At 34.9% G+C, this 12,639-nt stretch overlaps 1 protein-coding gene across 1 annotated transcript in view; it reads left to right on the top strand.

The window, feature by feature from the left end:
* The window catches only part of LOC111155843 (GRIP and coiled-coil domain containing 2), a 55,083-nt gene that overhangs the window by 26,909 nt on the left and 15,535 nt on the right, over positions 1-12,639 (top strand). Inside the window, exons 13-17 of the mRNA XM_022516266.1 lie at positions 307-469; positions 8,560-8,660; positions 8,748-8,825; positions 9,984-10,121; positions 11,196-11,317. Of these exons, the coding sequence (XP_022371974.1) occupies positions 307-469; positions 8,560-8,660; positions 8,748-8,825; positions 9,984-10,121; positions 11,196-11,317 (602 nt within the window). The remainder of the gene's footprint in view (positions 1-306; positions 470-8,559; positions 8,661-8,747; positions 8,826-9,983; positions 10,122-11,195; positions 11,318-12,639) is intronic.

Here is a 12,639-nt window from a genome sequence, read left to right as displayed (position 1 = left end):
TTTAAGAGTTGCTTAAATGTTAATGTTTTATAAATGAGAACTCCATGAGTAGAATTGTCAATTGTTGTTAATGAAAATTCTGATGAAAATACTTTGTAAAAGTACAAAAATAGAAGGTACCATATGTACCTTCTTCATATGATGTGTAGCTTCTTCATATGATGTGTAAACTTACTGTGTTACAGAAGAGCATTAATAGAAAGTGTTTATTCCTTTGGCATAATTTACAGGTATACAATTAGCAATATTACAAATAAGATTAACTGATCTACTATTATGTGGATCTTTTATTTCTCATGCGTGCAGGATGCCCAACAAACCACGTTGATGAATATGGAAATAGCTGATTATGAACGTTTGATGAAAGAACTGAATCAAAAGTTAGCTAATAAAAACAGCAAGATAGAAGATCTGGAGCAAGAAATTAAAATTCAGAAGCAGAAACAAGAAACCCTGCAAGAAGAAATGAGTGAGTAAAACAAAATTTAATTTACCTTACCATAATTTCGTTATAACAGAATACAGGCAAGCAGTATTAGTTGTGCATTTCACCAGTCTTTGACTGCCAGCAGATCTTTCACACAGTGCTAAATATTCTTAAGGACCAAGAGGGTTGTAAAACCATTTTTTGTTGAGATGTGACAGTCTGTGTTGGTGCATAATGCAGTCATTTACGTAAACATTTCTTAAGTACCTGCTGCATGACTGATACAAAGGTTTTTAAAAAATGGTCTTGTCCACGATTTGCTGATTGTCAGCAGAGTAGGATCATTTAAATAGCAGTGAAATCTTTTTTTGAGGTGATTATATTCCATTCTCTCCATAAGATAATTTCTAACTTCAAGCATCTAAAATTATATATCCCTTTAGGCACCCTTCATCCACATCTCATAAATTGGTATGTTGTACTTTTGATTTTAATTCAGCTCAAAATATTTTTAAATTTCCTTTGGATTTCTTCTTTGACCCATGGGTTATTCAGAAGTGTGTTGTTTAATTCATTTAAAGGAATTTCACTTGTCTTTCTGTTAATGATTTCTGTCTGAATTCTTTTGTGATTAGAGAACATACTGTGTATGATTTCAGTCCTTTTAAGTTTATTGAGTTTTGTTTTATGGCCCAAAATAAGATTTCTTTTGGTGAATGCTCCTTAGGCACTTGAAAATGTGTTCAGTGTTAGTTGTTGGATAGTGTTCTAACTAATGTCAGTTAAATCAAGTCAGCGGACAGTTCAGGTTTTCTATATTTTTAATGATTTTCTGACTACTGCTCTACCAAGTACTGAGAGAGATACATTGAATTTCCTGAACATAACTGTGGGTTTCTTTCTCTTTTCACTTTTGCCAGTTTTGACTTCATGTATTTAGGAACTCTGGAATTAGCTACATATACATTTAGAATCATTACTTGCTCTTGGTAATTTAATTTCTCTGTTACTGTGAGGTGTGTTTTTTTATTACAGTTAGTATTTCTTTTTCTAAAGTCCACTTTGTTATTAATATAACCACTCCAGCTTTCTTTTGTTTCTTGTTTACATGGCATGTTTTTTCCCATCCTTTAGCTTTCAACCTAAGTCTGTAGTGTTTCTTTAAGATAGCTTATAGTTGAATCTTCCTTTTCTCTCCAAGCTGACAGCTTTGCTATTTAAGTGGAATGTGTAAGTCATTTATTTTTAACATAATTATTTATGTGATTAGGTCTGAACCTACTACCTTGCTGACTGTTTCTATTTGTCTTATAATTTATTTCCTTTTTCCTCTTTTTCTGCCTTCTTTTCAATTGAGTAATTTATATGATGCCATTTTTATCTCCATTATTAGCTTATTAGCTATACCTTTTGTTAGTTTTAGTGGATGCTTTAGGCTTTATGTCATGAACTTATTACAGATTACTTCTAAGTAAATTATACCACTTCATATGTAGACTAAGATTCTTAGTAATACTACTTATTCCCCCTCTTTTGTCCTTTATGCTATTTTGTCATACATTTTACTTCTACATGTGTCATAGACGTAATAATTGTGTTATTTTTGTTTGAAGATAGTTATCTTTTAAAGAGAGATCAGCAAACCAAGACCCACAATAGCTGTGTGTCATATGAAGGTTTTATTGAAACACAGCTTTGTCTGTTTGCATCGTCTATGGCTGCTTTCATGCTACTCAGAACGGTTGAGTAGTTGTAGCAGAGACTCTATCACCTACAAGCCTATCATATTTATTATCTCACCATTTAAAATGTTTTCCAATCCCTGTTGTTTTTTTTTAAAGATTTATTTATTTATTTGAGTGAGAGAGAGTATGAAAGGAGAGAATGTCAGAGGGAGAAGCAGACTCTCATTGGAGCTGGGACCGCGATGCAGGACTCGATCCCAGGACTCTGGGATCATGACCTGAGCCTAAGGCAGTGGCTTAACCAACTGAGCACCCTAGGTGCCCTCCAATCCCTGTTTTAAAGAAATGAAAAACCAGAGAATTTTTTTTTTATATATTTGCCCACATATTTACCATTTCTGGTGCTCTTCATTCATCTATAGGCAAATTTCATCAAATAAGACTTTCCTTTTGCTTGAAGAACTTCTTTTAACATATCTTTTTTTTTTTTTTTAAGATTTTTTTTATTTATTTGTCAGAGAACACAAGCAGGGGGAGCGACAGGCAGCAGGACAAGCAGGTTCCCCGCTGAGCAAGAAGCCTGTCATGGGACTCGATCCCAGGACCCTGGGATCATGACCTGAGCTGAAGGCAGACACTTAAGCAACTGAGCCACTCAGGCGCCCCTAACATATCTTATAATGTAGGCTATAGGCATTGAATTCTATAATGTTTTGTTTGCCTGAAAAAAAAAGGTCTTCCTTTTTTGAAAGGTAGTTTTGCTGGGAAGCATCTGGGTGGCTCAGTCAGTTAAACACCCAGTTCTTTGTTTCATCTCGGGTCATGATCTCACGTTGTGGGTATTGAGCCTTGTGTTGGGCTCTGTGCTCGGTGTGGAGTCGGCTTCAGATTCTTTCTTCCTTCCCCACTGACTCTCCCTGTACATGCAGTCTCTCTTTTTCTAAAATGAATAAATCTTTAAAAAAAAAAAAAAAAAGATAATTTTGCTGAGTATGGAATTTTATGATGTGCCTTGGTGGGTCTTTTTTCACTGTTTATATCCTGCTTGTGTTTTGTAGAGTTTCTTTGTTGTATGTAGTTTTTCTAGTTATCTTCAAATATATCATATTTTTCACCATTATTTACTTTACTATTTTTTGGTCTAAATCCTCTTCCTTTTTTTCCCCCCCAAGACTCCCAATTACACACATTAGACCACTTGATACAGTTTCATAGGTTAGTGATGCTGTTTATTTTTTTCTTCACTTCTCTCCTTTTTTCACTTTTATTAAATAGAATATAGTTTCGATTCTAGTCTTTTCTTATTATTAAATAACCTTTAAATTCTCTCATCTTCAGGGTCTAATATGTTATTACCATCTAGTGATATTTTCGCTTTAGATACTGTATTTTTCATCTCTGGAAATTCCATTTGTATTTTCTTGTTCTTGTTTTTTTTTTCATTTGTTTTTTCATTATGTTCATGTTTTCCTTCAAATCCTAAAGAATAGTCTATAATTTCTTGTTCTAATTCTACTGATTGTATTTTTTCCTGTTATAAGTAATATTTTCCTGCTTCTTTGCATGGGAAATAATTTTTTAAATTGGTATGAATTTTACATTGTTGAATGCTAGATTTTTTGTATTCATTTACAGAGTTAAACTTTGTCAGGTCATTTGTGGATCACTTTTATTTTTTTGTGGCTTGTTCTTCATCTTTTTTAAAACAAGTGTGGAGTACACTTTCCTATAGATTTAGTTCAGTTCTTCAACTAGGTGGGGAATCTTCTGATGTCTACTGAGTGCCTGTATATTAAACGAAATCTCTTTACTTTGGCTGGTGGAAACGATTTATAGCCTTCTGTGAACCCTGGGAATTGTTCCAGTTGTAGCTCCGTATTCACTGTTCTTTCCCCAGCCATTGTTCTTTGCATGTCAGGAAGACTACTGCTCTATTTGGGATTCCCCTCCTGTTCCGCAGTCCAGAAATTGCCTCCAGACAGAAAGCTAGAACTATAACAGGGCTCACCTTATTTACCTTCTCAGAGATCACAGCTAGATTTCAGGAATTTTAATATGGTTTGTTCAGTTTTCTAATTGTTTACAGCAGAAGGTATGTCTACGTCTTGTTACTCCCTACTGATGAGAAGCTGAAGTTCCATAAAATGATTTTCATTGGCTGCAAAGATATTATTGTACAAGATTTTAGATACATAAATGATGAGGAAATGGTATAAAAGGAAACATTGAGATGTAGGACTATACAGTGAAGTCAGATATAAGATCAAGACATAAAGTATATGTTTTGTGTACTTTTGCTATCACTAAGGTCTCCATAAATTGGCTTTGAGCTTCCCAGAAGCCATGCAAATGTGATGCTCGTCAGCAACACAGCTTTTCCTGGTACTTAGATGTGTGAGAGAAGTTTTTTAAAAGACATTATTAATAAAAGGACCACTGTGTCATATGCAACAGTGCTCCCAGACCTAACTTAAATATCACCGTGTATCCACAGAGCTTTTTGGAAAGCCCAGGCACAATTGTGAAGAATCAGAATCTTAAAAAGGTGGGGCCTTGAAATCTGTGTTTTCAAAAGTCTTATATGTGATTTTTGAAGTTAATGCTACCTTAGGAATATCAAACACCCAGAAATAGCAAAATTAAAGCCACCAAATAAATAAATAATGTTTAGTAAGAATCTATTTTACATATAAAAACAGACCATGAACTGGGAATTTTCAAATTCAAAGACTGATAGCCTAGAATGGCTTATAAAGTGAAACAAGGGACCCCTGGGTGACTCAGTTGGTTAAGCGTCTGCCTTCGGCGCAGGTCATGATCTCACGGTCCTGGGATCGAGTCCCGCATCGGGCTCCCTGCTCAGTGGGGATCCTGCTTCTTCCTCTGCGTGCTGCTCCTCCTACTTGGGTGCTCATTCTCTCTCTCTCTCACACTTACAAATAAAATCTTTAAAATAAATAAAGTGAAACAAGCAAATTTAACCTTTACAATGATTGCTTATTACAGTGGGGGTTTCCAGATGACAAGTCCACTTATTTTGCAGAATGAGCTAAATTAAGTTTAACTTGCGTGGCTTAAATGGTTTTATCTGCTCAGGCAATTTTCAAACCCTGTATCCATTTTCTATTTAATTTTAATAGAAACCACTGATAATCTGGACTTGTATTCTCAGTGGCATTCCCGCAATAAATAAAGTAGCACATCTCCCTTGACTACTTTGTAGTATTTCATTCAGCCTGTAGCCAAATCAGTAAAAGTGATTCCATGAATAAACAAAGCATTGAAGCCCCGTATGCAGAGTTCTGATGATCTACCTGAATCCAGGAGAAAAATTTAGAATACTCAGGTAATTGAACGGATTGTCGAGTTTCCAGACAATTCATTATGCATATATCTTCCATTATGTGCATATCATATTTTCCAACTGTTTTCCTGATGCAAATTGAATAGTAGAGCTCTAGTTTATATTCCTGCAATGCAAATATTTGGTTTTGTGAATTAGTGAATGTGTATATTTTTGATCATTAACTAAGCTGAAAGAGAAGCTATTGATACCCTAGAAAAACTAAAAAGGCAAGCTTTTTCAAGAAGGCCATCCATGTCTCATTGATAAGTAAGTACAGAAATGAGTGGTACAAGCAGTGAGTGCTCTTTAAGAGTTCGGGGGAGGGGGGTGGCGCCTGGGTGGCTCAGTGGGTTAAAGCCTCTGCCTTCAGCTCAGGTCATGATCCCAGCCTCCTGGGATTGAGCCCCACATCGAGCTCTGCTCAGCGGGGAGCCTGCTTCCCCCCACCTCTCAGCCTAGTTGTGATCTCCGTCTGTCAAATAAATAAATAAAATCTTTAAAAAAAAAAAAAAGTTCAGATGGGGAAAAGATTCTATAGACTGAAACAATCACAAGTTGGGGCTCAAAGTAGGACCTTAAAGGTAAGGTTTGGAGAGAAAAAGCAGACTGAAAAAGGGTATTCCTTTCTGCAGCCATGAAATACAGCAAAATGAATGAGCAAAATGAAACATAGTATAATTTTAGAAGTCTTGACCAGTTGGAGTGAAAGACTTGACCTGTTAGGGAGAAGTGAAGTATAATGAGGAAGACATTTTTGATCCAATTTGTGAAGTACCTGAAATCAACCAGAATATATTTGGGTCCTTTTTGAAGGCAATGGAGAAAGATTGGTCTGCCAGCATATCAGATTTATTGGAATGGTATAGAATCTGTCAAAAGCCACCAGGCTCATGGGAGCAAAGGTTTGGGAAGCCTGAGTTAAGGAGTTGCAGTGGAGTAGGAAAAAGATAGAAAGCATTCTGGACAATGTTCTGTGAAAAAAGAAAAAAAAAATGTTGCCTAATAAATGAGCAACACACATTTAATCTGAAACCCCTCCAACATCTGACTTTCCACCTTAATTCTCATTACTCTCTCACAGATAGAGGACTGCTCCTTTTTCCTGAGACACCATTTGTTGTGTTTTTCTGTAATGTGTATCTCTTCTCTAAAGGAAATCTTTCATGCCCTCCCCCTCCTACCTCATGCCCACCCTTTAGAATCCTTCCTAATCTTAAGTGTTTCCTGTTCTATGAAATTTTCCTTGTCCTTTGCAAACTTTATATAACCTTTAGCCCCTGTGGACACCCCACCCCGTAGGCTTTTGTATTTCTTTTGTAACATTTATGTTTTGTTTTGTGTTGTTATGTAAAATATTATCCCCTAATTTCATTTTTATCCTTTGTGCTCAGGAACTAACTATATCTAATCACAATTCCTGGAGCACTTAACAAAGGTTTCGTATATAGTTTGTGCTTTATAAAATGCTTTTCAGAATTGAGCGAATAGTTGCCAGGAAATAACTAAATTCAACTTATCATAAAAAGGCATAGCTAAGATAATATTCTTACAGTATACCTGCTCATGTTTACCAAGTAATAAGGTCTATATACATGGGTTTAACTACATAAAGTTAATCATTGCTTATAAGATATTTTAGTAGCACAATTACATAGTGCCGATATAACTGGCCTAGACCAGGTATCAAGCGCACTTTTTCTTGAAGGACCAGGAAATCTTTCTTCATGGCTTCACAGGCCCCATGGTCTCCATCATATACTCTTTATTTCTTTCACAACAGGCTGTGGCCAGATTTTTGGGTACCTATGATCTAGACCATAAAGCTACTCACTCCTATATGATATTTGTTGTTTTTTTTTTTTTTTACCTTGTTAGCATAAAAGTTTTTTGTTTTTATCATGGTTCAATTTGTTCCTTAGTGAACTGTCACTGACAGTCCCATCCTACGAAACAATTAGTATCACAAAAACAACCAGGTGTGTGCCTCTGCAGTGATATAATTGGAAATACATGGTATCACTTTTGAGGAACTTCTTAAAACTAAAGTTTTTATCTTTTCAATATACTCTAAGTATGTAACTTCATTTTAAAGGGACATACTGAAATATTTACAAAGGATTTCTTGTGAAGAACCAAAAACAAACAAAACAAAACCAGGAGGGCACAAGGATTAGGTGAGGGTATAGGTTAGGAGTTGGCAAACTTTTTCTATCAAGGGCCAGACAGTAAATATTTTAGGCTTTGCAGGCCATCTTGTAGTCTCTATAACCATCATTGCGCTAAAGCAGCTATGAACAGTATGTAAATAAATAAGCTTGACTGTGTTCTAATAAAACTCTTTACAAAACAGGCCGCAGCCAGATTTTAGCCTATGGGCCACAGTCCTGTTCTGGGTAGTAAGATTGGCCATGTATTGGTAATTGTTAAAGCTGAGTTATAGGTACAGTGAGTTTATTTTACTGTTGTCACGGCTGTCATGTATGTTTGAAATATTTCAGAATAAAAAACTAAAACAAGTTTCTTTTATTTTTATTTTTTTTTTAAACAAGTTTCTTTTGAAGATAGGTTAATACCAAGAAAAAAGACTTATCCATTTATTTAAATTCATTCATAAAAATTATTTAAGGGCACCTAGGTGGCACAGTCATTTGAATGGCTGACTCTAGTTTCAGCTCAGGTCATGATCTCAGGTCAGGGTCATGAGATCAAGCCCCACATTGGACTCTGTGCTCAGCACAGAGTCTGGTTGAGATTCTCTCTCTCCTTCTGCCCCTCCCCCTCCTGTGCTTTTTCTCTCTAAAGTAGGTAAATAAATCTTAAAAAATTGTTCAGGGGTGCCTGGGTGGCTCAGTGGGTTAAGCCTCTGCCTTCTGCTCAGGTCATGATGTCAGGGTCCTGGGATCAAGCCCTGCATCGTACTCTCTGCTCAGCAGGGAGCCTGCTTTCCCCCTCTCTCTCTCTTCCTGCCTCTCTGCCTACTTGTGATCTCTCTCTCTCTCTCTCTCAAATAAATAAATAAAATCTTTAAAAAAAAAGTAAAAGCTGGATACCTTATTTAAAAAAAACTGTTTAATCTGTTCTGAAATTATTTCCTTTGCTAGCTTCACTACAGTCTTCAGTGCAACAATATGAGGAAAAAAACACCAAAATCAAGCAGTTGCTTGTGAAAACCAAAAAAGAACTGGCAGATTCAAAGCAAGCAGTATGTTAATTTCCCAATTCCATATTTCATTTTATGTATTTATCAATCACTTCTTTTTTAAATTTAATCAAAATTCTTATTCTGTAGGAAACTGATCACTTAATACTTCAAGCAACTTTGAAGGGTGAACTGGAGGCAAGCCAGCAACAAGTAGAAGTCTATAAAGTAAGATTCTTTTTACTTTTTAGGATTTACAAAAAAATTTCCACATAGAAGTAAGCTACTATGTAGGGAATTTTCTAAATATCTGTATGTACATATTTTTATACACACACATTTTTTCCCCCTAGATATCCTTCATTTGAAAAAGTAGAAGCAGTAAGTATGGCATATAACTGGAGTATCCCCTTAAGATTTAGCTTAAGCTAAAGGGGATTTTGGAAATCTTTGAGGCACTAAAAATAATATAACATAAAATATAAAATAAACATGGCCCCAGACCTTTTATCTGAGCTTTTTAAATGATCTGAGTTTCTGAAAGTCACAGGAATAAAAATGGTTTTATATTTGTATGTTGTATACATGTTATATGTATATTTATATTATTTATGTATTTTTATATCTAATTATAGATTTTATCTATAATGTATATTTATATCTATTTATAGTATATATATTTATAGCATATCTATTGGTAATATATATTTTATATATCTATATTTCTATATCTATATATATTTATAATATATATTTTACATCTATTTTATATATGTTTATATATATCATATCTATTTACATATGGTTTTATCTATTAATGTGTATTTTTATACCTATTTTTATATTTTTATCTAGATACCTATATATATTTTTATATCTATTTATATATCTTTATATCTACTTATACTATTTGTATATATTTTTATATGTATTCAATAAACATTGAACTGTAACAAATAGTCTGGAATTTTTTTTTAATCACTGTTTTAATTTAAGGAAAACTGAAATAATTTATTGGGAAAATGTTCTATTATATTCCCAGTACTCTTTCAGTAATAGTAGTTTTTTATCGCTTATATACACTCATGATTCAAAACCCAAGTATGTTTTTAGGGGCGCCTGGGTGGCTCAGTGGGTTAAAGCCTCTGCCTTCGGCTCAGATCATGATCTCAGGGTCCTGGGATCGAGCCCCACATCAGGCTCTCTGCTCAGCAGGGAACCTGCTTCCTCCTCTCTCTCTGCCTATCTTGCTGCCTACTTGTAATCTCTCTCTCTCTGTCAAATAAAGAAATAAAATCTTTAAAAAAAAAATAAAACTCAAGTATGTTTTTAAGGAAAGTCTCTTTAGCCAGTTTACTAGAGCTTAATTGAAAGGTTTTGCCCCAGATTCAGCTGGCTGAAATAACCTCCGAGAAGCACAAAGTTCATGAACACCTGAAGACCTCTGCGGACCAGCACCAGCGCACACTGAGCGCATACCAGCAGAAAGTGACAGCCCTTCAGGAAGAGTGCCGCGTTGCCAAGGTACGTGCCTCACACAGACCCAGCAGACAGATGTTACCACCTAGCAGGCAGTTCACATGAGGGCTGTGGTCTCGCCTTTTAGGATTTGCTGTTGTTTAAGAGCACTTATTAAAAGTAAGTACCTGTTGCAGCTCATCTGACCTGAACCCTAGCCCATCCAATCCTGTCACTTGCATAACCTTTTTTTGTTAAAAGGGAAGACATGGGTACATGTTGTTTCCATTTTAAACTTGTTTTGCAATTTCTGTGTGTAAGAGTTATTTTCCTTTAATTTTATGCTTTATATAGTTCTTTCTAGGGCCAAATGATTATAAACTAATATTCTGATAGAATGGTTGTGAGGGCCTACTTTCTTCAGCATGCAAAACATGTGAGAGGTAGCTTTGTGAGAGGTGCGGCTCTGATATGAGCCAGTTCGGCAGAAGGGTCCCAGGAGATCACGTTGGGAAAGTAGAAGACCTAGAATTTCATTTTTCCTGCTCTCTTTGAAATCTGAAGTTCAAGTGGCTTAATTTCTTTGAATTTATTTTTCTTATATTTATGAAAAGAGGAACTCCTGTCCATAAGTGAAAATCTTTCTAAGGTTTCAAAGGCAAATAAATAGTGCCATTACGAAATTTATGGGTACCGAAGCTACCAGGAGGAAAACATGGTAGAAACATCTTTTGTCAAACAAAATTCTATCATTCAAATGCTTTTAAAAGGTTATAAGACTTGGGCACCTTGTGGCTTAGTTGGTTAAGTGTCTGGCTTTGGCTCAGATCCTTATCCTAGGGACCTGGGATCTAGCCCGTGTCTGGCTTTCTGCTGAGCAGGGAGTCTGCTCTCCCTCTGCCCCTCCCCCTGCTCTTGCTCTCGCTCTCTCTCAAATAAACAATCTTTTTTAAAAAAAAGTTTTAAGGCTAACAGAAGCACACTTTTTAAAGGAAGTTAATCAAGGGGCTAAGGAGTGTTGGACATTTTACTCATTTTCTAAAACACATTTTCATCTTAAATCATTACTCTGAAAGAAAATAGGATTATGTTACAATGAATTTGCAATAGAAAAATCATTCTTTCTTTTAAATGTTATAGGCAGAACAAGCTGCTATAACCTCTGAATTTGAGAGCTACAAAGTCCGAGTTCACAATGTTCTAAAACAACAGAAAAATAAATCTGTGTCTCAGACTGAAACTGAGGGAGCTAAACAAGAAAGGTAAGGTCTAAATTAAAAGAAACATCCAGGGTTCCCCCCTTTCCTCCGAAATAGATTCTCTACCAAGTAGGCTGAGAATCCTGCTTTGATTTCATTTGACTGAGGAATTTTACATGTAATGAGAGCAGAGTTTCTTGGCTTCACTCTTTCTCTAGGCAGCAACAGGGAAACATCTCTATGAAGGGCACTGTTACAGACTCATAAAACTAATATGTAAGCAGCAAAACCAGAAAATAGGCTAAATAGTGTTATCTTGTTGTAGCAGGAGCCGGTCAGAGCAGAAATACAGACATTAAAATTGCATTATGATTAGTTTTTCCAATTTTGAAAATTGAGAAATAGAAAAATAAAATTGCTTCCTTGATATACCCACCATTAATTAGGCTAAACAGAATTGCTCAAAAACATTTTATTTATTTCAAAAAGTTTTAAATTCTGCACTAAATTCTAGCCTAGAATTACATTTTTCTTCTTAAATTTATGGCTGTCTCAATTATGTTTCAGTGGTATCTTGTTTATTGCATCTTTAAAACTAACAGATCATTTTTAAATTATTCAAAAATATACCAGGAATATGAAATAGGATAATCTATAGCATGTGTGCTTTGTTTTTTAAGTAGAGGTTCAGTATTCAAAGTAATTTTACATCTGCCTCTTACTGTTCTAAGTAGGACTAAATCTGCAATGTTTGTATGATACTTTTCATTCAAATATCTATTAAATATGGGAACTGTAGACTGAAAAATGAGGTATTTTCTCTGTTAATAGCTCATCTTCATATTTCAAAGTGAAATTGAATATTGACACCTTTAATATGAAAATGTCAGCATTTGCAAGAGCCTTTTTTGATTATGCTGGAATTTTGGATTCATATTATTTTAATGTAAATGTTTTACATTCCTTCTATTTTCTTATGCATAAGATAGTTTTTTTGAAAAAGGAAATTCAGTGAATTGTATCAGTTGAGACAGAATGAGGGGCTTTCACTATTTGTTTTTTATACCATTCTCCTCATAATGGTTGGCTTACAACTACGTAATTTTTTTTTTAACTAAAAGCATAGTGCTATAACACAGTAGGCCATTTGGATGCTATTTAAAATAGTCTCTTCTCCATTTGAGTATGAAATTTGTAAGTTCAGAGATGTTTTTGAAAATCTGCAGGGCCTAGGATTTAAAATCTGACTATAACATATATTTAATCCTAGTCTCTGAATTCTCTCAATTATTCAATTTCCTTTAGAATCATAATAATAGCAAGTGTATGACATTAAAAGATGAAACGATTAAAGTAATAAAATTTATTTGAAACCACAAAATCAG

This window comes from Enhydra lutris, unplaced genomic scaffold, assembly GCF_002288905.1.
Source record: "Enhydra lutris kenyoni isolate GAN:26980312 unplaced genomic scaffold, ASM228890v2 scaffoldscaffold44, whole genome shotgun sequence".
Taxonomy (NCBI): Eukaryota; Metazoa; Chordata; class Mammalia; order Carnivora; family Mustelidae; genus Enhydra; species Enhydra lutris.
This window is presented reverse-complemented; position numbering and strand designations above follow the sequence as displayed.